Source organism: Triticum aestivum, chromosome 2D (genome assembly GCF_018294505.1).
Source record: "Triticum aestivum cultivar Chinese Spring chromosome 2D, IWGSC CS RefSeq v2.1, whole genome shotgun sequence".
Lineage (NCBI taxonomy): Eukaryota > Viridiplantae > Streptophyta > Magnoliopsida > Poales > Poaceae > Triticum > Triticum aestivum.
Window position 1 is genome coordinate 650,717,634 of NC_057799.1, and position 26,025 is coordinate 650,743,658.

The following is a 26,025-nucleotide window of genomic DNA, read 5'->3' on the forward strand; positions in this document are numbered from 1 at the left end:
TCCTTTTTCTTTCTTCTTTCTTTTGGTTTTCATTTGGTTTTCATTTTTTTCTTCTTCCTTTTTCTTTCTTGTTTTTCTTCTTCCTTTTCTTTCTTCTTTCTTTCTTCTTTCTTTTTTTCTTCTTCCTTTTTTCTTCTTCCTTTTTTCTTCTTCTTTCTTCTTTCTTTTTTTCTTCTTCCTTTTTTTTTCTTCTTTCTTTTTTTCTTCTTCCTTTGTTTTTCTTCTTCCTTTTTTTCTTCTTCCTTTTTTTTCTTCCTCCTTTGTTTTTCTTCTTTCTTTTTTCTTCTTCCTTTGTTTTTCTTCCTCCTTTTTTGTTTTTGTTTTCTTTTGTTTTTTTCTTCTTCCTTTGTTTTTCTTCTGTTTTTTTGTTTTTTTTCTTCTATTTGTTTTTCTTGTGTTTTCCTTTTTTTCTTCTTCCTTTGTTTTCTTCTGTTGTTTTCTTCCTTTTTCTTTTTTTCTTCCTTTTTCCTTTTTTCTTCCTTTTTCTTGTTTTTCTTTTGTTTTCTTCTTCCTTCTTTCTTCTTCTTCCTTTTTCCTTTTTCTTTCTTCTTCTTCTTCCTTTTTCTTCTTCCTTCTTCTTCTTCTGCCGGCGCGCGGAGGACGGCAGGCAGGGCGAGCGGGCGGCGGGCGGCGGGCGGCGGGCGGCAGGGCGTCGGGCGGCAGGCCGGCAAGGGCGCAGGGCACGGGCGGCGGGCAAGGGCAGGGCACGGGCGGAGGCGGCGCTCACTGGGGACGGGGACGGCGGCGCGCAGGGCTTCGGCGTCGGCGTCGGCGTCGGGGCAGGGCTTCGGCGTCGGCGTCGGCGTCGGGGCAGGGCTTCGGCGTCGATCGGCGTCGGGGCAGCGCTTCGGCGTCGAGAGAGAGGAGAATGGGAAGTGGCGAAACTGCTAAGTGCAGTATTTATAGACGCACCTTTAGTCGCGGTTGGGAGGCGGACCGCGACTAAAGGTACCCTTTAGTCGCGGCTGGCCACACCAACCGCGACTAAAGGGTACCCTTTAGTCGCGGTCCGCCTCCCCAACCGGGACTAAAGGGTTTTGGCGCCGCTTTCGTTCCCGCGCAGAAAGACCCTTTAGTCGCGGTTGGGGACAACAACCGCGACTAAAGGGTACCCTTTAGTCGCGGTCCGCCTCCCCAACCGGGACTAAAGGGTCTGTGCTGGAACTGGCGCGGTGCGGTGGGATGTTTAGTCCCACCTCGCTAGCCGAGAGGCTTCGACAGTGGTTTATAAGCGCGGCTGCGCTCACCACTTCGAGCTCCTCTCAAATGCAGGCTTACGGGCCTATTCTGTCACTATGTGCCTGTGGGCCTACTGGGCCTTCTGCGGGCCTGAATCCTGGCCCATTAATGGGTTTCTAGTCGTATTCAGGCCGTGGTGGCCCAGTAGGTGGCATATTTTTTATTTTTTGCCTGTTTTTTGTTTTATTTATTTTGTTTTGTTTTCTTCTTTTTTTTCTTCCTTTTTTCCTTTTTCCTTTTTTCTTCTGTTTGTTTTTTCTTCTGTTTTTTTCTTATTTTTCTTCTGTTTGTTTTTTCTTCTGTTTTTTTCTTCCTTTTTCCTTCTTTCTTTTTGCTTTATTTATTTTGTTTTGTTTTTCTTCTTTTTTCTTCCTTTTCCTTTTCCTTTTTTCTTCTGTTTTTTCTTCTGTTTTTTTCTTCTGTTTGTTTTTTTCTTCTTTTTTTCTTATGTTTTTCTTCTGTTTGTTTTTTCTTCTGTTTGTTTTTTTCTTCTTTTTTTCTTCCTTTTCCTTCTTCTTTTTTGCTTTATTTATTGTTTTTTTTTCTTCTTTTTTTCTTCCTTTTTCCTTTTTCCTTTTTCTTCTGTTTTTCTTCTTTTTTTCTTCTGTTTGTTTTTCTTCTGTTTTTTTCTTATGTTTTTCTTCTGTTTGTTTTTTTCTTCTTTTTTTTCTTCCTTTTTCCTTCTTTCTTCTTCTTCCTTTTTCCTTTTAAAATCAGAAAAATAAAACTAATTCATTTTAAAATCTTAAAAATACAATTATATATCAAAAAAATCAGAAAAATAAAACTAATTCATTTTAAAATCCCTTGAAGGTTTGACAAAAGGTTTGATACATCATTCAGTTCATCGACCAAATACAAAGTTTGGTACAATAAATTATTACACATCAATTCTTCCCTTGTGTCCCTGCTTGCTTACGATTGTGCCGTATCCATGGAGCATCCTCATCATTTAACTTAATGCTTGGGTCAGTGTTCACTTTGAAGGGCGGAATTTCACCAAACATATTATAATCTTCTGACATGTCTGTCTTGTCCTCCACTCCCACGATGTTTCTTTTCCCTGAAAGAACAATGTGGCGCTTTGGATCATCGCATGATGTACTGATCGTTTTCTTATCTTTCCGTTTCCTCGGTTTGCTACTCATGTCCTTCAAATAAAAAACCTGAGCGACATCTTTGGCAAGGACGAATGGTTCGTCAAGGTAACCAAGATTGTTGAAATCCACCATTGTCATTCCGTATTGCTCGTCCACCTTTACCCCACCTCCTGTTAGCTTGAACCATTTGCACCGGAACAAAGGGACCTTAAAGGAGGGTCCATAGTCAAGTTCCCATATCTCCTCTATGTAACCATAATATGTGACCTTTTGCCCATTCTCGGTTGCTGCATCAAAGCGGACACCACTGTTTTGGTTGGTGCTCTTTTTATCTTGGGCGATGGTGTAAAATGTATTCCCATTTATCTCGTACCCTTGGAAAGTCGTTATAGTCGAAGATGGTTTCTTGGCCAACATGTACAGCTGATCTCCAACATCATTGTCATTCATTAAATGTTTTCGCAACCAACTGCCGAAAGTCTCCATGTGGGCCTTTCTAATCCAGGATTCAGGCTTCCCCGGGTTGTCCGAGCGTAAAATATTCTTGTGTTGCTCGAAGTACGGAGCCACCAAGCTGGAATTTTGCAGAACTGTGTGGTGTGCTTCAGTCATAGAATGACCGTCCATACATATCGTGGATTCCCTTCCGATCTTGCCTTTTCCACTTAGTCTCCCCTCGTGCCGCGATTGAGGAATACCAATCGGCTTAAGGTCAGGAACATAGTCAATACAGAACTCAATTACCTCCTCATTTCCATAGCCCTTGACGATGCTTCCTTCTGGCCTAGCACGGTTACGAACATATTTCTTTAATACTCCCATGAACCTCTCAAAGGGGAACATATTGTGTAGAAATACAGGACCGAGAATGGAAATCTCTTCGACTAGGTGGACCAGGAGGTGCGTCATAATATCGAAGAAGGATGGTGGGAACACCAACTCGAAACTGACAAGGCATTGGACCACATCGTTCTGTAACCGTGGTAGATCTTCTGGATTGATTACCTTCTGAGAGATTGCATTGAGGAATGCACATAGCTTCACAATGGCTACTCGAACATTTTCCGGTAGGAGCCCCCTCAAAGCAATCGGAAGCAATTGCGTCATAATCACGTGGCAGTCGTGAGACTTCAGGTTTTGGAACTTTTTCTCCGCCATGTTTATTATTCCCTTTATATTCGACGAGAAGCCAGACGGGACCTTCATACTGCTCAGGCATTCAAAAAAAATGACCTTCTCTTCTTTGGTAAGAGCGTAGCTGGCACGACCTTGAAACCATTCCGGATGCCGGTCATCTGGGTCTTTCAAAAGTTGCTGGTCCTGCCGTGCTTCCTTTGTATCATTTGTCTTCCCATACACGCCCAAGAAGCTTAGCAGGTTCACGCAAATATTCTTCGTAACATGCATCACGTCGATTGCAGAGCGGACATCTAGGACTTTCCAATATTCTAGCTCCCAAAATATAGATTTCTTCTTCCACATGGGTGCGTGCCCGTCAACTCCCCGCGGAACTGATTGTCCGCCAGGACCCTTTCCAAAGATGACTTTCAAATCCTTGACCATATCAAATATCTCAGCACCAGTACGTTCCGCAGGCTTCGGCCGGTGATCTGCCTTGCCGTTGAAATGCTTGCCTTTCTTTCTTACGTTATGATTTCGGGGAAGAAATCGACGATGACCCAGGTACACGTTCTTCTTACAATTAACCAAACGTACACTTTCAGTCTCATGTAAGCAGTGCGTGCATGCATTGTATCCCTTATTTGTCTGTCCCGAAAGGTTACTGAGAGCAGGCCAATCGTTGATGGTTACAAAAAGCAACGCTCGTAGGTCAAATTCCTCTCCTTTGTGCTCATCCCAGACACGTACACCAGGTCTGGCCCACAACTGTAAAAGTTCTTCAACTAATGGCCTTAGGTACACATCGATGTCGTTGCCGGGTTGCTTAGGGCCTTGGATGAGAATTGGCATCATAATGAACTTCCGCTTCATGCACAACCAAGGAGGAAGGTTGTAGATGCATAGAGTCACGGGCCAGGTGCTATGGCTGGAGCTCTGCTCGCCAAAAGGATTAATGCCATCAGTATTTAGACCAAATCTTATGTTCCTTGCGTCAGCTGCAAAATCTTTGAACACTCTGTCGATCTTTCTCCATTGCGTTCCATCAGCGGTGTGTCTCAACTCCCCGTCGGACTTACGGTCCTCTTTGTGCCATCGCAACGACTTGGCATGCTTTTTGTTCATGAACAGACGTTTCAACCGTGGTATTATAGGAGCATACCACATCACCTTGGCGGGAACCCTCTTCCTGGGTTTCTCGCCCTCAACATCGTCACCAGGGTCATCGCCTCTGATCTTATAACGCAATGCAGTGCATACAGGGCATTCATTCAAATTCTCGTATTCACCGCGGTAGAGGATGCAGTCGTTAATGCATGCATGTATCTTCAGAACCTCTAAACCTAGAGGGCAGACAGCCTTCTTTGCTTCGTACGTACTGGCGGGCAACTCGTTATTCTTCGGGAACATATTCTTCAACATTTTCAGCAAATTTTCAAATGATGAGTCACCTACACCTTCCTGTGCCTTCCATTTTAGCAAATCCAGTGTGCAGCCCAGCTTTTTCAGACTATTATCGCATCCTGGATACAACGACTTTTTGTGATCCTCTAACATGCGATCCAAATTCTCCCTATCCTTGTCAGTTTCGCAGCGTCTCCGTGCATCAGCAATGGTCCGACCAAGATCATCAGCGGGCTCATCATGTGCCTCTTCTTCACCTTCACCTAACCCTTCCCCACCTTCAGCATCATCCTCCATGAAAGTATCACCGAAATGATCATGATAGTTGTCATCGATATCATCCCCTTCTTCATCTTCTTCCATTCTAACCCCTCTTTCTCCATGCTTGGTCCAACAATTATAGCTTCGCATGAAACCGTGCCGAAGCAGGTGCATGTGAACGTCTCTTGAGGAGGAGTAACCCTTCTGATTCTTACAGACAGCACATGGACAGATAATAAAACCTTGCTGCTTGTTCGCATTTGCCACTACGAGGAAATCTTTCAAACCCGTAGTGAACTCGCCGGAGAGTCGGGGACCGTACATCCATTGTCGATTCATCTGCATTATTATTATATAAAGTATATAATTAACCATCATGCATTTGTTAAACTAACTAGCTAGAAATAATACAAATTAAACAATGAACTACACACATGCATATTTTATCAATGACACATGAAAGGTTCAAGTTGCTAACCGCGATCGCGGAGGAAAAATAAATGAGAAAGCTCAAGTGTGGCTCGGACACTTCATATCATGTTTGTTTCAGGCTCTCGGGCATTTCATCAAACACCTTGTGTGCATAGGAGAAACCAAAAGCAAACCCACCACCCCCTTCTGAAAATTGTGAAGTGAGCTGAGTGAAGTGAAGTGAGCTGAGTCCTATATATAGGGATGGGCCTTTAGTCGCGGTTGGCCAGGCCAACCGGGACTAAAGCCCCTCCCGTCCGCCAGCTGGATGGGCCTTTAGTCCCGGTTGGCCTGGCCAACCGCGACTAAAGGCCTTCGGGACTTAGTCCCGGTGCCAGGCCACCGGACTAAGCCCTCCCGTCCGCCAGCTGTCGACCGAGCGCGCTGGGCCCAGATAGTTGGTCGCGGGTCTTCTCCCGAACCGCGACTAAAGACCCCTTTGGTCGCGGTTCGATTGTTTTGGGGACTAATGGGGGCGTATGGAAGCCTCTTTTTCTACCAGTATCCCTCCGTTCCTAAATATAAGTCTTTGTAGAGATTCCCCTAGATGGACTACATACGGAGCAAAATGAATGAATCTAAACTTATAATGCATCTATATACATCCGTATGTGGTTCATAGTGGAATCTCTAAAAAGACTTACATTTAGGAACGGAGGGAGTACTTGCTATGTTTTAGATTTCAAATATGCTTGACATAAATTTACTTCCTTCTGTTCCTAGAATAATTTCTTGAGCTAGCTACATTTTAGATTTCAAGATCATGGAAAGTTTTCGCCCTACCAATAAGTTTTTATGTCTGAATACTAATGGTTGATATATAGAGGGAATGAACAAAGCATTCACAATAAAATAATAGGTTGATACCTCTGCTAAAGATTGTTCACGGGTCACCCGCAAAAAAAAAGATTGTTCACGGGTGAAATAACAATGTAGGGAATACTATGAAACAACTCCAAGCATATGCTCACCCAGTTGTAACCAGTGACTTAGCAAGAAATGGAATGACGCATATCCAAAGAGGGCAAAATCTGTAAAGAAAAAAGTAATGCATAGTTCTCTTACATGTTACCATTTTACAATTGAAGGATGGATTATTCATGCAAACATAATAAACTTTAATGTAGTTACAATGTTCACATTTTACAGGTGCAACTATCAGATTATGATTCTAACCACTATTACTCACTATGTAAATGTTGATCCTCTATATTGTTACTATGAATTCCCGCAGCAACGCGCGGGGTATCATCTAGTAATATAAAAAAGGCTGAACTTATAGAACTAAAAGTGAAAAACGGCGCAGCAAAGCGCGCGTCACCAGCTAGTAACTTACAAGCTTGGTAGAAATCAAAAGCGAATACTTCAGACAACATAAATTGTAATTTTATAGTCAATCGACACACAAATAGCACTTGCCACATTTTGCATAGCTGACTGATGCAACAAATACTTAATTGAACTAACAAACAACCACCGGCAAAACTGAAACAAAACAAGATAGATTTAACTGGTCAAAGGATATCCCTACTCCATAACATCCAGGTTGCCAGTGCACCATCAAATAAGATCGGTCCTGACAATAGCTGACCAAGCAATGGTAATTTCCACCTTAGAGCCACCAAGGTCGCAAGTGTGCTGGCTTATGTTGCAAGTCCTGGGCTTGATTCTGACATGAGTTTGCGCAGCAATATCACCAGACTCTGAGTAGGCTTCAAAAACAACTGCCAGGCATTCTTTGAATTCTTGGTTGTTCTCTTTCTGCAGTTTAACAGAAACAAAGCGTCTTGACAGATCAAGGCAACCATCTTCGCCAATTGGCATTTTCCCACGCACACAGTGACGAGAATCGAGCAACACAACTTGGAAGCATGAATCAACAACAAAGTGTGGAATGCCTTTATCATCCATTCGCACAACTTCACGAGGTGGTGAGGAGCAAGCAATCCGGCCTCCATATTCAAAAGGGCATGGACCGTATCTGACGACGCGGACACCCAAGAAAGTGGCTTGAACCGAACTAGAAAGTTCCTCCACTCTTAACTCTGCTTTGCAAAGGCAGTTGCTGAACGTAATTGTATTTGAAATACCACGGACGTAATGTTCTGTAAGATTCATCAACGCCCTGTCCCCAGACTCTGTTGCGCCCTTAAGTTTCAGCTGAACTTCAAAGTTAACTGGGCTCAGCGCCATAATTGCCCGAGACGGGCCGGTCAAGCGCAAGAAGGGGTCCTGCAAGCAGCAACAACATTTTTACTCATTCCTAATTGCAATGAAACTGACCGGCCGACCAACAAAGACATACTCTCAAGCCGATGAGCCCTATGCAATAGTGAGGAAACGAAATAAAACAAGGATACTGACAAACAAAACATGGAAGCGGGCACATACATCTAAGAAGATCTCCTGGCAGTCATGCCTCAGCCGATTGAAGATGATGTTGCGCTTGCGGTCAGAGTTGTCTCGCGCGGCAACGACGCCGTACACTTGGAGCGGCCAACACTGATTGCCCTTGATCTTTGTGATCTTGAAGGAGTAGACCTGCAGGCTAATCCCTTCTGTCTCAGCATAGTTGGGTAGGATCTGTCCGGGTGTCCAATGCGTGAAGTACATAGGGCTCAATGTGGCTGCACAATTAATTAACCAAATTAGTCTATCTATATCAATTGACATGATTAATGCGTAATTGATATTCTATTATTATCAATGTGCAATTAATTTCCTTTCGAATATCAACGTGTATTGCATCGTATGCAATTTTTATTCGGGAAAACTTTCGAAGTATTCATCTTCAATCATGGTAGTACATATAAAGTGTTGGTTGCATAGTATGTTGTAAAGCTAATAGAATACGAGAACATGCACTCTCAATAATTAGTTGAGTATCAATTAGAATGTTACTTACTCTGTTGCTCGAAGACAACACGGCGGCACGAGGACTCGGTGCTTCGGCGGTAGATATCGAAGAACATCTCTTCCTTGTCTATCTTCTTCCTGACCTTCTCTTCATCGTCCAGACCCTCATACGAATCCTCCTTAGCCTGCTTCTCGTCATGCCTCTCCTTGAAAGGTTGCAGCTGCAATCTGAGCTTGGACATGTGACGGCGCAGATCCTTGAACTGCTCTAAGATGGCATGGATCGTCGGCGGGAGCGCCTCATCGGCGTCGTCTTCCGCCGTCTCCCTCAGCGGGGCTGCTGGTTCGATGTCCCGTCTCAGGTAAGACAACGTAACCTCCATGTCCTCACACAGCTTGGAGATCTGCCGCTTGGAGATGGTAGAGCCCGATTCGCCTCCCTCCACATGGTCCTCGTCCTCATCAGAGTCAGACACCTCGCTCTCCGACATGGTCTCTTCCATCTCCTCCCAGAGCTCCTCGATCTCCTCCTCGTGAGAATCCTTCTCCTCCTGACTAGCTGCGTTCTCGATTTGCGTCTTAGAGATGGAGCTCGATTTGCCTCCGGCCATATCGTGCTCCTCCTCCTGAGTAGTCGTCATCGGCTCTGTCATGGGGCACGCGATTTTCTTCCTCCAAGATTTGTTTTGCGTCTCACAGTCGAAGCCTGCCGGCCTTTGCGTATATAAACAGGTCACCGGTGATGAGTTGCGTGGGGCACATAACTGACTCGGATATGGAATCGCATATCCGTTTCCTACTACAGTTACAACACATCGATTTTTTATGGGTGTGACAGTTAAGTGATATAGTAGTATATAAAAAAAAAGAAATAAATGAAAAAAATACGGATCTTCATGCAAGGTTAAAGGAATGTAGCATGCAATGTCTCAGTCGACCGAGACTTAACAAAATTGTTTTTTATTCTATTCCCACACGCCAAAACCGGTGGACAAAAGGAAACCACGCGTTCAAACCTAGTACGATGTCGCGTCCAGCCCCTCGACGTCGCTCCTCCGCTCCGCCACCACCCGGTCTCAGTCCTCAGCCTTCCCCTCCACGCCTCCCCATGGTGCGCCTTGGGGGTGCTGACTACCAAGGGTGACGCCGTCTGCCGCTCACTACGAGGTACCAAGGAAGACTCTCCTGATTGACAATTATGTCACCTAACCTACAACATCGAGGGAGCTCTCCGTCGTCGACGGCGATGAGCCACGCATCCCTCTTCTCTTTCTCTATCTCTCACCGACACGCTCAAATTGATGGCGAGCCACATGAGGAATGTAGCCAGTGGCGCAGAGAACAGCTCTGGCGAGCAGCGTGTGGGCCGTGTGGGGTAAGGCCGGCACTGCGAGGAAGTGGAGAAGGCCGAGGGTGACTGCCACCACCAATGACAAATCCGATCGAGTATTATTAGGCCAAAATCACTGTTTTGACCTTATTAGAAAACTTTTGCATGATCTGTCCCACACAGAAACACTAGACACGGCTGCGTTGCTGGCTTGGCCCACGGCAAGCCAGCTGCTGATGTGGCTGAGCAAGAAACTCCTAATCTTGCACCAACGCAAGGAGCAAGGCGTTTGCTCCCTGGTAGTGCACATGCTTGGCATTGCATCCATGCATGTACGTAGGAAATAGTAGCAGCTGCGGCCGGTGGACACCGGCTGCATGGTCCGGATTAAGCGTGCCAGCAGATTCCATACCGTACTGGGCAACATCTTCTCCCTCTGCGCTGCGCACATCGGGCCCCAGGGCAATGGGCCGTGGTGGCGGCACAGGTGGCAACTCCACCACACCGACTCTGCCGGCTACGCGGAGACAGTGCTGCACTGCCTACACTCCATGGAGTCGCACGGCCATGCGGCCATCAGTGTCTTCCACGTCATGCTCAGGCTGGCATCGGCGCGAGCAGTGGCCCACGCCTGGGCACCCGTGGCCGAGCGGCTCCTGCACTGCGTGATCAACGATCTGGCCATGACGAAGGCCGCTGTGGAGCGGATGCGCCCGACCATTTGTTGGAATAGACCTTGCAAGTTCAGTTAGTTCAGTTAGCAGTCGTGTTCTGTTTACTTTTAGTTCCGTCAGTTTCGTCAGTCAGCAGATAGCGAGTTTAGCTCAAAGTTTAAACTGCTTTGTCCGAGTCTTGCGCGCTACCGATTCGTTCATGGGATGGCACGAGCATCGTGGATCTTAGTGGCGCATAATCAGGTGGCAACGAGCCACGTTTCCTTCGTTGTAAGCTAATAAATACGGAGAGAAAGAACGCAGAAAACTGCGACAAGTTTGCGCAGGCAAAACCTCGTCTTCCACCTCGGTTCTTTGCTACTTCATAGTCTTTGACACAAACACGCCAAGGCCGCGCCCGCCCGTACGAGCCACTTAACGGACGCGTGCAAACCGCTGTCCATGCAGCCCGGTCTCCGACAAGCTGGAGCAAAAAAAAAAGGAAAAAAATGAAATATACATATCTACTATCAGCCTCCACCCGCGCCGGTTTGCCCAGTGGATAGGCGCATTGGCCTGCCATCCCCACGGGTCCGGTCTACTTCAGCACATCGAAGAAACAGAAGAGTCGGCCACAGACGAACGTCTCTGGAGAAGCTAGGCAAGCCAGCCACCGATTGAGACGGCAAAGAAAAAATGGTCATGGAGGAGCCAGGAGAGCCGGACCAAGAGAGAATAGCAAGGAAAGGTTCAAAACACGTATGAACTCAATTTGGGCAAAAATGAGGTTTTTGAACGACATATGCCGAGGACATACAACTCGCCACACGCCTTTAATTTCAATAAATTTCATCTTTCAGCTGTCAAATCTACGCCGGCTTATGCCACAACCAAGTATGAAGAATCTCAAGCCGACTCATCGAGTCGTCTCAAGACTTGGAGGCTACACAGAGATGACTCAGCAGATTTGGCTAGTTTCACAAATTCAAGAACCCGGGTCATTGCAGGGAAGACAACCCGGACCTGGGGCTGCTGCCTTGTTGGCGAAAAATTAAAGGTTGCCAAAGAGGACTAGATGCCATGATGCGCAGTTCAAACATAGGTATCCTCTCTTACTGGCGAAAAATTAAAGGTTGCCAAAGAGGACTAGTTGCCATGATACATAGTTCACACATAGGTACCCTGCCCTATTCATGAAAAATTATAGGTTATCAAAGAAGACTGGTGGCCATGATGCACAGTCTAAACATAGGTATCACGCCTTATTTGCTCATCATATTATGATTAATGGAATAAAGCCGGCTTATCTGGACACCAGATGTTTTCCAGTAGTAGCATTGTCTCATGTATATCCTATAGTGAGCTTTTTCATGATCATATGGTCACTTGGGGGCTTCCACCTCATCGAGTTTAGCTACTAACATCCCTCTTGGCCTGGCATATGCCATTATGAAACTTGGTTAAACCCGCCTATTAGCTTGATTCTATTCTGAAAATGTGACCCGGTGTACTCTTGATAAGTCAATCAAAATTGACCCTGAACTTGTCAAGGTTAAAACCGGCTTAAATCACGTGAGAGCCGGCTTTCAGAAAGCGAGGATAAACCAAAAAGAGGCTACAAGGCCCGCTTCCACGGGAAGCAAAACCAAGACTCGAGCCTCGAAAGCCGGTCTTATGGCGAGCCTCGAAATCCGGCATTTTTATAATTTGTTACCATACACATACATCATTTATACATTGCATCATCATACATTGCATCATCATACAATGTATTATCATACAATGCATTATCATACAATGCATATCTATATTCATTTATGTTGTAGGAGCCGGCTTATTGGGCAGGTTAACCAATTGCAATTATAGAATTTGTTAAGTCAATTACTCTGACGCCTATATATGGCCTTTGTTACAATAGCAATGACTATCAAGCATGCTTCAACATGAAGCACCAATTACTGGCCTCGAAAGCCGACATTTTTTCCATGTTTATTCAAACTTGGTTCATATTATATTATATGATTTGTTATAATAACAATTCATTGTCTTGTCAAAGTATATGTTTTGGTTTCCCGTGTCGCAGGACTCGGTCTTCAAAACCGGATTACATTATAACTATGCAGGAACAAACAAATCCTTGATAGCCAAAATGGACGGGTCTGATATGGTTTATCAAAACTAGTTTCAAATAACATGACTATCAAAGCCGACTTTGAAACAATTGCAGCTCAAGTTCCAGGTTGACGAGGACAACTGACTCGGCCCTTGGGGACTACAATATTTGCAGCTATATATCTACAATATTGAAAATTAAGTTCACCCAAGTTGCTGCAGGCAAGACAACACGACACTCGGGGGCTACACTGACTGAAGTTTTATGAGCATAAGACAATTAGCAGTCCAAGGTTGCTGCAGACAAGACAACCCGACATTTGGGAGCTACATCGTCAGTTGTTTCAACAGATCATAAGGTCGAAATTGAAGACCCGGCCCATCACATACTGGAGAGCCAGCCCTTGAGGGCTACACATGTGAAATACAAAACATCCAGTTTATGACCGGTAACTCAGATGAACAACCCGGATTTCTTCAGAGTTGCAACATTCATATTTAAGCAAGTCTTAAACTATCACTACGTTCTACTCTTAAGACTTGGGGGTTACAGGTAATATGGATATAAGGGAGGGACACTTTCAAGTTCTCAGTTTTGAGCGAACCGGGCCTCATATTCTTGGTAAAAAAAATTGCGAAGTTTATCAGCTCAAAGGTATTCACAGAAGGCACGGAAAGCTAGCTCAACATCATATGGATTTCTTATTCCCAAAAATTTCATCAAGCCAAAGCACTGGAAGCCGACTCAACGGCAGATGGGTTTTTATTTTCCAATATTTTCCCACGAGGAACCAGCGTGAACAAGTTAATTATGAAGCAACTCTTTGATATGAAGAAGAAACCCGGATTTTCCAGAAGCCGGTTCATTGAATAAAGACGACCTTTTGAGCGAGCCGTTTTCTCTTAAACGTGTTAATTATTCTTGTTTTCAGGAGCTTAGCATGAATAAATTCAAGCTAACCTGAGGGTTAATGTTGGAGATATTCCCCACGGTTTGACCTGACCAGGAGGTATATGACCCGGCCCATCACTTGGCGGCTCATAGGTCACCTTGCTTACCGGGTCGACCTGAATGACAAAGCCTAAGGCCCATTGTGCAACCCGACAGAAGGCCGGCTCAAGGAGAGGCTTGGAGGGCCGGATCGCAGAGAAGGTCCAAGAAGAAGAAAGTTCCCTGACAAGGGAAGCAAGACTCGGACTAGTATCCTGCTTGTAATAGAAAAGAGACTAGTTGTAGTCCTACTAGGACTCTACATGTAAGCCAGCCCCTTCAACTTATATAAGGAGAGGCAAGGCACCCCAAGGGGGTCAGGTCAGGATAGAGAGACAAGTTCAGACAAGATCAAAGTAGAGGCTCTCGAGATTATATCATGCTTTTACCTCCATCAGGAGGGGTCGAATCTGGGTAAAACTTGCGTCTCTCGATTCCTACCAACCCCGTTCAAGTTACCACCTAGTTGCGATGGCCTCACGACTTAGTCCTTTCACAAGGACATCTGCCGTGGCAAAACCACGACAGATGGGCTCTCTGATGTCAGGGGAATATTTGAGAATTTATAGACGCGGAGTTATGTAAGAGGTGCCACGAGGGGCCCACAAGTCTGGGGGGCACGCCCCCCAAGCTTGTTGCTCCCTCGTGACTCTTCAGGTCTTCTCCCGAACCTTCTAGGGTCTCAATACTAGGAAAAGGCTAATTAGTGGCGCACCTGTTTTGGCCATTAATGGCACTTAGTAATGGTGCACCACATAGAAGTGCGCCATTACTAATAAATTTTTTTTAATATTTTTTTCATAATCTCGGGTCACTATGGCTTAATCTCAAGTCAAATTGCGCTCCGTGGTCAAACTTCCCGAAAGGTCACCCATCCTCACACTACTCCAACCCGAGCACGCTTAACTTCGCAGTTCTATCCAACACCAGCACCAACTCACTTCACAGGCACTTGTTGATATATCTATTATATCAATCCTATTAAACCTTGTTGATGTCTAGGACTTTGTTCATGTTCATGAGTGTGATTAAATTTTGAAAAAATATTTCAAACTTTCCGGTCATATTACGTATCATATTTAAAAAAAATTCCAAAAAAAAAAGTGAAACCAATTTTTTTCTGTTACTAGTGGCGCACCTAGCAAATGGTGCGCCACTAGTAAGTTTGAAACTTTTTCCATTTTCCCCCCTCTAGATCTTAAAAGCCCTGTATCTCTCGTTCTGTTAGGTTTTCAATTTGGATGTAACTTTTCGAGTAGATGATTTTTCATATAAAAAACTTTTTAATCCGAGTTCGTATACAAAAGTTATGCCCATTTTACTAAATTTCAGAGATATTTTGCAAATAAAGTCGAAATTCATATTTGTAAATTTTCCCGACAACTAGACCACATATCACATGAAAAACTTATTTTCTTTTATTTATTTTTAACTGAAAAGGAGGTGGGGGGGGGGGGGGAGGGGTGCAAAGAAAGCTAGTAATTGCGCACTTGACATAGTAATGGCGCACCTTCACAAAGTGCGCCATTACTATGTGTATGACCTGGTCAAACCTTGGTCAAAGTTAGTAATGGCGCACTTTGCGTAGGTGCGCTATTCCTAAGTTTGACCAAGTCATACACATAGTAATGGCGCACTTTGATGAAGGTGCGCCATTACTAAGTCAACGAGTAATGGCGCACTATCCCCTAGTGCGCCACTGCTAACAATTTTTTTTTATTTTTTTTCTAAACTAGTAATGGCGCACCACACATCAGGTGCGCCATTAGTAATATGTCAATAATGGCACACCTGTATCTGGTGCGCCACTGCTATATAGCAGTGGCGCACCACATACATGGTGCACCATTAATGTCCATATTAGCTATAGCCCTTTTCCTAGTAGTGTCTCTTCTGGTCCACAAAAAACTAATCTAATTTTTTTCTGCGTTTGGACTCTGTTTGATATTGTTTTGCTGAAAAGCCAAAAAATAAGCAAAAAACAGCAACCGGCACTGGACACTAGGTTAATAGGTTAATCTCAAAAAAGATATATAATTGCATATGAAACATCCATGATTGGTACTATAATAGCATGAAACAATCAAAAATTGTGTATACGTTGGAGAGTATCACCAGGCCAGTGTGTTTGGCCGTGCGCACAACCACCGATGAGGCGTGGCGCTGGCACGCGACGTATGGACACCTAAACTTCAATTCACTCCAGATGCTGGTCCGGCATGACATGGTGCGCGGCCTGCCGGTGATTGACCATGTCGACCAGCTGTGCGACAGTTGCCTGGCTGGCAAGCAGCACCGAGCGCCATTCCTGGACATGACGAACAACCGAGCCGAGCATGTCCTAAAGCTAGTCCACGGCGACTTGTGTGGGCCCATAACCCCGGCGACTCCTTCGGGCCGGCGCTATTTCCTACTCCTGGTTGATGACCTCTCCAGGTACATGTGGCTGACACTGTTGAGCAGCAAGGACGAGGCGCCTGACGCGATCCGGCGCTTTCAGGAGCGCATTGAGGTGGACACCGGGCGCAAGCTGCACGCTCTCCGCACCGACCACGGCGGCGAGTTCACCTCTGTCGAGTTCGGCGAGTACTGCTCCAATCGCGGCGTGCAACGCCAACTCACGGCGCCATACTCACCTCAGCAGAACGGGGTGGTCGAGCGTCTCAACCAGACGGTGGTGGCCATGGCGCGGAGCATGATGAAGGCGACAACAATGCCCGACAAGTTTTGGGGCGAGGCGGTGACAACCGCGATCTTCATCCTCAACCGTGCATCGACGAAGAGCGTGCGCGGCATGACCCCGTACGAGGCATGGCACAGGGCCCGGCCTGTGGTGCACTTCCTCCACACCTTTGGGTGTGTGGCACATGTCAAGAACGTGCGCCCGCACCTGAAGAAGCTCGACGACAGATCGACGCCGATGGTCTTCATCGGCTACGAGGGTGGCGGCAAGGCGTACCGCATATTGGAGCCAGTGAGAGAAAGAAAGCAGAAAACGGCGCAAGGTCGCGCAGGCAAAACCTTGTCTTCCACCTCGGTTCTTTGCTAGTTCATAGTCTTTGATTCCCAACAGGCCAACACGATTGTCGCCCAGTTCTTCGACGCCTCGATGGTTCTGCATGGCTGATCGCGCATGCCGCGGCGAAGCAATGACTCGGCCATCATCATCCAGTCGCTCACTTCTGTTTTATTTATCGATACCTGCTTGCAGGAATTAATTGACTTCTTCACGGCCGTGTCGATCAAGGCTCAGATGCCACGTCGATCTGTGATTAGGGTGTAGACGAACTTGCTCAAAGATACGACGTACACTGGCAGAACTGCACTGCACGTACGTACATCGCTCTGTAGTTTGTAGCTACTACTTATTTCTACGATCTTCTTTAAACCCAATCCCTTTTGTCAGTTGCATGCATGATCGATAAATCATCATTGACGTGCCGTTGGCTTCAGAACCTTTTTGATTCACGGTCACAAAAGATGGCAAAACTTGAGGGCCTGGGGTCGGCTGAGGCCGCATGTGGAGACGAGGTAGTCCTCCACGGCGAAGCTAGGGTTTGAGGAGACGGCGGGCACAGCGCCGGAGATGAGGCGGCAGAGGTGGGACTGGGAGATGGGAGAGGCGGAGGGAGACAAAAGGATCTGGCAGAGGAGGCTGTGGCGAAGCCAGAGCATGGCAGCGCGGTGGAGAGGAGAGATGGCGAACGCGGTGGCGGCGGCGGCGCGATCGCCGGTGGTGGCGTGAAGATGATTTCGCGTGGGTGGTCTGGTGTCTGGTCTGGTACTCTAGTCTGGTTCAACCCGACCCATGTGAGCCCCACTCGTTGTCTCATGCTGGCATCTAAGGACTACTAGGACAATGCCTGTGTGTTGCCACGGGCCAGAATGCATATAAATAAATCGAATAAATGATTAAATCCGTCCTAAGGTTGAAACTCATTTACTCTTCATATGTTCGTGCGTGTTGGGATAAACTTGTGCCCAGCTGGCTCCTCAAATTCAATCGTCTGTACAATCCGAGCTTCCTCAAATCTAGCCCACATGTGTGTGTGTGGGGGGTGGGGGTGGGGTGGGGGTCCGGACTATCCACCATGTTATCTCCAACATGTGGTCCTAACACAAAACCCTTCCATTTTTCTGCCGAACCCTCCCCTTCGTGCTCGGTTTCCCGTCATAGCGGGACAATTCTCGCTTGAGCCCTCTCCCTTTAAACCGATGTTACGTACCTCACATTTGCCATGGCACCCTCACTTCTTCGCGTCGCACTTCCCCACCGATCATCCAGGAGGAGTCTTCTACCAACCGCCCCTCTATCCGATCTAATCCCTTCCATCCGTATTCGTGTCCACCCGGCACCGCCATCAAGGTGTCCGAAGCGTCCATCACTCGTGACGCCTTCAAGCCAAGAAGACACATCCGATGTCTCCTGAGCCATTGCCACGTTGTAACATGAAGTTGAATGTCGTCCATGACCATGAAACAAAAATATAATGTCCATTGTCAGGCATGCAACTGATACACCAGTGTGTCCATTATTGACTCTTGAAGTAACCAACCAATGAATTTAACCTTCTACCCAAAAAAAAAATTCTACGACTTGATGGAAAAAAAGAACTACTCGCTCATGCAATTTGCTGCAAAGCTATCTCTAATGAAATGCTATTTGCAACATTTTTTAAATAGGAAAATTATTCCGATCAGCCAACCATAACTCAACAGACCAATCTCTAATGAAATGCTATTTGCTACATTTTTTAAATAAAAAATTATTCTGATCAGCCAATCATAACTCAACAGACCAATCCGAACCCACATTTTCTAAAGTAAAGAAATTTTTTCCCTAATCGATCAAGATGCCAAAGTGTCGTTTGCCTGACTGCTATGTTCCTACACACGCAGAGCAAATTATTTTTCAAATCAAGGAATTAAGAAAAGGAACAATATCATGATGTTCGTGGCACTTGCCAAGTCTGCCATGCTACCATGACATCGTCTTTTTAGTAGAATGCCCGTCCGTTGCTACGAGCCATGGATATATGTTTTGCTGGTTACATATATAAATATAATATATGCCAAAATTTTCATCTATAGAAATGGTAGTCCTTAACAATCAAAAAGTAATTGAAATCCACCTCACTTATTACGTAAGTTGATTAGAAATCTAATAAAAAGTTGTTTTTATAGAGAGACCTAGTCCAACTAATTATTTGTTACAAACTTAGATCTACTTGATGGATTTAAGATATTCCAACTTCATTTGCATGGTACAATTTGAGTCGCATCCTGATTTTAAGGAGTTATAAATTATTGGCTACCTATATATCACATGGATGGTATTTTCTCTAAAAATGACTTGTTAGGCTATGTGACATTATGTCACCGCATAGCCGCTGCTCCTTTTTCCTTTTCTTGAAGGTAAAAAAGCCACTCCTCATAGTCACTCACCGCGTTTATGTAACCCGTCAGAGGAATTGGGAATTAATTAACATAACCCGTCAGAGCACTACTAGGAAAAGGGCTATAGATAATATTGACATTAATGGTGCACCACACATGTGGTGCGCCACTACTATATATTAATGGCGCACCATGTGTTGGTGCGCCATTAGTGTTCAAATATTAATGGCGCACCACATCCACGGTGCGCCTCTAGTAACAATTTTTTTAATTTTTTTTTCAAAACTAGTAATGGCGCACCAGGGGATAGTAACTAGTAATGGCGCACCACATCCACGGTGCGCCACTAGTAAAAAAATTTCAATTTTTTTTCAAAACTAGTAATGGCGCACCGTGTGTGTGGTGCGCCATTACTAACTTGGTCCAAAAAATTCACTGAATGCACCTTTTTATTTTTTTTCAAAACTAGTAATGGCGCACCGCCCACGGTGCGCCATTACTAACTTGGCCCAAAAAATCCACTAAATGCACCCTTTTTTTTTCAAAACTAGTAATGGCGCACCGTGTGTGTGGTGCGCCATTACTAGTTCGCCATTACTAGTTGAACTAGTAATGGCGCACCACTCCCACGGTGCGCCATTACTATCTTGGCCCAAAAAATCCACCGAATGCACCCCCTGGACCGCCTTTTCAGTTTAAAAATAAATAAAAGAAAATGATGAAAATGTCAAAAAAATAAAAGAAAATAAGTTTCCCATGTGATATGTGGTCTACTTTTTGAGAAAATTTACAAATATGAATTTCGACTTTATTTGCAAAATCTCTCTGGAATTTGTAAAATGGGCATAACTTTTGCATACGAACTCGGATTAAAAAGTTTTTTATATGAAAAATCATCTACTCGAAAAGTTACATCCGAATTTAACTGGGGGAACCCCGTTAAACATTTTCAAAATCCTCAAAAACCTAACAGAAAAAAAAGTTACCGGGCTTTTAAGATCTAGAGGGGAAAAAATGAAAAAATTTCAAACTTACTAGTGGCGCACCATTTGCTAGGTGCGCCACTAGTAACAGAAAAAAAATTGGTTTCAAACTTTTTGTTTTGGAAATTTTTTTCAAAAAATGATACGTAATATGACCGGGAAGTTTGAAATATTTTTCAAAATTTCATCATACTCATGAACATGAACAAAGTCCTAGACATCAACAAGGTTTAATAGGATTGATATGATAGATATATCAACAAGTGCCCGTTAAGTCAGGTGGTGCTGGGGTTGGATAGAACTGTGAAGTTAAGCGTGCTCGGGTTGGAGTAGTGTGAGGATGGGTGACCTTCCGGGAAGTTTGACCACTTAGTGCGATTTGACTTGAGATTAAGCATATTGACCCGAGATTAAGCCATTGTAACCCGAGATTAAGAAAAATAAAAAATTTGAAAAACAAATTTCTGAAAGAAAATTGAAAAAAAAATGTTAGTAATGGCGCACTTCTATGTGGTGCGCCATTACTAAGTCAGATAGTAATGGCGCACCATGGGATATACTAATGGCGCACTTCCTGGTGCGCCATTAGTATCTGGTATACTAATGGCGTGATGGTAGTGGCGCACCTGTAGTCCATTAGTAGCCAAAACAGGTGCGCCACTAGCAGGCCTTTTCCTAGTAGTGGAGGAAGTTTTATGTAATCAAATCAGTGAAACACCTTCAGTTAGATAGAATTGGCATGCCAGTTCATCTAATCAAACTGGTGAAAAATATTAGGCAGGGTATAATTGATAGCGTCATTAGATAGAAGAACACCGCAACTATAAACTCAAGCTGTATGTTGAGAATTAGAAGCAAAAATGTTGTCATGCAATGGAAACTTAGTGAATCTCTAACTTAGCACAGCCTGAATGTGGGCAAACAAAATCATCTTGACATGTGTGAGTAAGATGGTGGCCCTTCAACTTAAATATCTACAAATTTCAGCAAAACAAACAGGAAATGATTCATCAATTGTACAAAAAGAAACATCCAAATAGTTAGGAACTGTTTTTCGGCTGTTGCCTGATATGGTCAGACCTCTTGTAATTATCACTGTGTCTTCTCACTTTTAATATAATGAAGCGCAAGTCTTGTGCGTTGTCTAGAAAAAAAATATTCGCTCTTCAAAAATATATCATACATATAACGGTTGTGTAGTTCACAAGTAATCGATAGAGGACACAGCCCAAGGTCCTATAAATGTACAGTTGTGCTGGAAAAAAACACTAGGCCTTAAATAAATCCATTAATAACTATGGAAAACAAAGAAAAGTCATTGCATAAAAGAAAGATAAAGAGGTTAAACCGTTTCTCCTTTGAGCCTGACACATGCAATTTCGTGTCAAAGCCTTTAACTCTGAAGAATAGATAAATAAGAAAGAGACTGCTATGCATCCCTGAACTTTAGGATTTTTAGAACATTCCAACTGTGGTGAGGTATAAAAGTTGTAGCGATTCCAACGGCCCTCGAGTCAAATATGTCTCCACAATGACCAGTCAATGAATCCTGCGTGTGAATAGCAGTTGACAAAGGTATGTTGCATAGACATGATTAACAATTTCTCCATCAAGATCTATTTTTAGCATTTTTCACTCAAAGTTTCTTAGCATAAATTGAACCCATTGCACAGAGAATGTGATAACAAGACTATGAACTAAGCGCAGCGTTCCCCTCGCCCGTGGCCTTTGTTTCTAGATGATGAAATTTACGCAGCCAGTCTATAATAGACGTGCAGCTCTGTCATGACACAATAAATACCATGGAGCTACTTGTCCTTCTCCCAGTACTTTGCGAAATATGCAACGACCATGGAATTTCCCCCAATCAGGAATCTCTGCATATTAGAGGATCACACAACTTGAAACAGGAATAATAGAGAAGTCGGGAAAAAACAACCTCCAGTTGCAAGCATTACATGCGCTTTGAGTCCAAGCACGGTATCTGCAAGAAATTGTAAATAAAGTACATAATTATATTATTCTAGTGAGAAAAATGGTACAACTTTACGAAGGAACAATTCTTCATTCTCTATCATTTCTCCCACTTAACAGCTTCAGTTGTTTCATTTGAATTTTTGAACGATCACTATGCTTCCTAAGAAAACAAAGGCCGTGAGAATTGAGCAGTTCAGGCCGATCTGTCTTCTTAATGTCAGCTTCAAAATTTTCATCAAGGTTGGGACTAATAGGCTTACGCAGATTGCGCATTCTATAGTGCAGCCGTCCCAGACTGCTTTCATGCTGGATAGAAACATCCTAGAAGGGGTTGTGGTCCTACATGAAACACTCCATGAAGTCCACACGAAAAACTAGATGGGGTAGTTTTCAAAGTGGATTTTGAGAAAGCGTACGATAAGGTCAAATGGCCATTTCTTCAACAGGCCTTGCGTATGTAAGGTTTCGATCAGGCTTGGAGAAACCAGGTAGAATCTTTCACGCAAAAAGGGAGTATTGGAAGTAAAGTGAATGATGACATAGGTCATTACTTCCAGAAACACAAAGGTCTGAGGCAAGGAGATTCGACGTCACCTATTCTGTTCAACATAGTGGTCGATATGTTGACAATTCTAATAGGAAGGGCTAAGGATGTTGGCCAGGTAGGTGGCCTCGTTCCACATTTAGTTGATGGAGGTGTATCCATCCTACAGTACGCTGATGATACTATCATCTTCATGAAGCATGACTTGGCAAAAGCAAGGAACATGAAGCTGGTGTTATGCTTGTTCGAACAATTGACCGGGTTAAAGATTAACTTTCATAAAAGTGAATTGTTCTGCTTTGGAAGAGCTAAAGACGAACAAGACGCATACAAACAATTGTTCGGGTGCGAATTGGGGGCTTTACCTTTCACGTACTTGGGTATACCAATTCACCTTCGCAAGCTTACAAATAAAGAATGGAAGTGCATAGAGGATAGATTTGAGAAAAAAACTAATCTGCTGGAAGGGCAAGCTTATGTCATACGGAGGCCGACTAATTCTTATTAACTCGGTTCTCACGAGTATGCCTATGTACTATGGTGTGTGTCCTGCTACTATGTACTAGTTTCTGGTGCTATTATCAGTTACCAGTAAAGGTACTTAATGTACCGTAGCACAATATATTGTATGGATTGAATCGAGTGAAAATGTTTCATAAATTTTATAAGACCTTGTTCTGTAAACCGCCTATTTTGGTCTGATTGTAATTAATGTACTTGTTTACTGGTCTATACCGATTGTGCAAGCGGATCCTTCCAATCAGTTCATCTTTATCTCTTGTTGTCAACCAAAACCGGAGCTTAAAATTTCTCCATTCAATCCAGTCATTTTAGCTCGATTGGAACATGCAAGCTCACAAACTGTCCAGTCCAGTGACAGCTTAGAACTAGGACTGGCCATGCATGGCCTAGCCATGCATTTCTCAGTTTATATGTTCTGTTAATAACGCTGGTACTTCTCCCTGTTAATAAGCAGGATGCGATTGAATTGCCGAAAGCTCTTCAGTGGCCATGGTTATTTCCTGAAACAGCAGTAATGGAGACAATGTCTGATCACATTCACTTAGCAGAAAAAGCAACTTGAAGAATTAGCCATAAGTGAATACTGTTTCCATAGTTTTTATTCATTGGTTATATATATATATATATATATATATATATATATATATATATATATATATATATAACCAATGAATAAAAACTACGGAAACAGTGAAGACAATGCAAAGTTGAAGAATATGAACAACTGAGGAATTTCAAAACTGAGGAAAAAACTCAAATTGAAGATTTTCAACTTTTGGTGGTGGCGTGACCCACCGTATAAGAATGATAATTTCAGACACCGCGTACAATTGTCGTAGGGTTCTGAGAATCAAATTCTTCGTTAATTTCTTCACACTTAGATTGTTAGTCTTCATTGATTGAAGAAAAACGTTTCTTCATGTGTTGCACATCTAAGTCATCAATTTTGCATAAGTGTTAAGATGAGTGTCCTTTTCAAAGAACATTCGAAGATTCTAAAATATTTAGCTCACACCGTAACTTGCTAAATCTCTTCTCACCCAAGGGCTTTGTGAAGATATCGGCTAGTTGTTCTTCAGTCTTCACATGCTCAATAGAAATGTCGCCCTTCAACACATGATCACGAAGAAAATGATGACGAATCTGAATGTGCTTTGTCTTCGAGTGCTGAACTGGGTTGTGAGCAATCTTGATGGCACTCTCATTGTCACAGAAGAGTGGCACATTCTTCACGTTGACGCCGTAGTCCTTGAGAGTTTGCTTCATTCACATCAATTGAGCACAGCAAGAACCAACAACAATGTACTCAGCTTCAGCAGTAGACAGTGATACGCAGTTCTGTTTCTTCGAGGACCAACAGACCAAAGATCGTCCGAGGAAATGACATGTACGAGATGTTGACTTGCGGTCCACACGATCACCAACATAGTCAGAGTCAGAATATCCAATGAGATCAAAAGCCGAGCCCTTGGGGTACCATAATCCAAGTGTTGGTGTGTGAGCTAGATATCAAAGAATATGCTTCACAGCCTTATGGTGTGATTCCTTCGGTGTAGCTTGAAATCGGGCACACATGCAAACACTAAGCACTATATCGGGCCTAGATGCACATAAGTACAATAAAGAACCAATCATGGAGCAGTATACTTTATGATCGAAGTCAATACCATTTTCATCAGTGCACAGATGGCCATTTGTGGGCATAGGAATTTTTACGCCTTTGCAATCTTGCATGCCGAATTTCCTCAGTACATCCTTGAGGTATTTCTCCTGAGATATGAATATGTCATTGCGTTGTTGACGAATTGGAAGACCTAAGAAGAATTTCAACTCTCCCATCATAGACATTTGATATTCTTCACTCATCATATAGGCAAATTCATCACTATAACGTTGGTTAGTACAGCCAAAGATAATATCATCAACATATATTTGGCACACAAACAGTTCACCGTCATAAGATTTTGTGAAAAGAGTAGGGTCGAGTGAACCGGGTTTGAAGACTTTGTCAGGATTCTTCGGATCTTCAAAACCTGGGGGTTGAGCAACATATACTTCTTCCTCAAGCTTACCATTGAGGAATGCACTTTTCACATCCATTTGATATAAAGTGATATCATGATGGTTAGCATAAGCAAGTAATATGCGAATAGCCTCAAGTCTAGCAACAGGTGCAAAAGTTTCATCGAAATCAATTTCTTTAACCTGCGTGTAGCCTTGAGCTACAAGCCGTGCCTTATTCCTCACCACAAGGCCGTTTTCATCTTGCTTGTTGCGGTAGATCCACTTTGTGCCAATGATATTGTGCTTGCTAGGATCTGGACGTTTAACCAGTTCCTAGTCGTTGTTGAGCTCGAATTGATGTAATTCTTCTTGCATGGCCTAAATCCACTCAGGCTCCAGAAATGCTTTATCTACCTTAGTGAGCTCTGTGATAGAGACAAAAGCATAGTGCCCACAAAAGTTAGATAAATGTGAAGCTTTTGAGCGTGTGAGAAGACCTGGTGCTTCAATGTCATCGATGATCTTTTCAACTTGCACTTCTTTTGCAACGCGAGGATGAGCTGGTTGTCGTCGAGGAATTTGATCAACATTTTCTTCAGCACCATTTTCTCCAGTATTTTCTTCAGGTACATTAGCTCAACGTTCTTCACGTTCTGGAATGAATTCTTCAGCAGATTCTTTAGTAGGAATGACATCCTCAGTAGCCTTGAACTTGATAGTTTCCTCAGGTGCTAGTTCATCTATCACAGAAGGTAGGTGCTCTCTTTGCGAGCCATTAGTTTCATCGAACCGCACATCTACATTTTCAACAACCTTGTGAAGAACGTTGTTGAAGACTCTGTAGGTGTGCGAATCCTTTCCGTAACCAAGCATAAAACCTTCATGTGCTTTCGGTGCAAATTTAGCATTGTGATGAGGATCTCTAATCCAACATTTAGCACCGAAGACTTTGAAATAACTCACATTGGGTTTCTTGTCAGTGAGGAGTTCATAGGCAGTCTTAGAATTTGTGAAGATATACCCTGTTGATGATGTGGCACGCAGTATAAATTGCCTCAATCC

The 26,025-nt window shown here is 43.8% G+C and overlaps 2 protein-coding genes across 2 annotated transcripts; one reads left to right on the plus strand and one right to left on the minus strand.

Annotated features, from left to right (window-relative positions):
- Positions 1-6,938: 6,938 nt before the first annotated feature.
- LOC123050828 (uncharacterized) lies at positions 6,939-9,181 on the minus strand. Its single transcript, XM_044473558.1, has 3 exons — positions 8,500-9,181; positions 7,986-8,221; positions 6,939-7,826 (listed from the first exon to the last, which is right to left on the minus strand). Exons 1-3 carry the CDS (start codon positions 9,101-9,103, stop codon positions 7,155-7,157), a joined length of 1,512 nt encoding a protein of 503 aa, XP_044329493.1. The 5' UTR covers positions 9,104-9,181; the 3' UTR covers positions 6,939-7,154.
- A 976-nt stretch (positions 9,182-10,157) lies between these two features.
- On the plus strand, positions 10,158-16,663 carry LOC123056185 (uncharacterized). Its single transcript, XM_044479883.1, has 2 exons — positions 10,158-10,495; positions 16,615-16,663. Exons 1-2 carry the CDS (start codon positions 10,158-10,160, stop codon positions 16,661-16,663), a joined length of 387 nt encoding a protein of 128 aa, XP_044335818.1.
- The last annotated feature ends 9,362 nt before the right edge of the window (positions 16,664-26,025 follow it).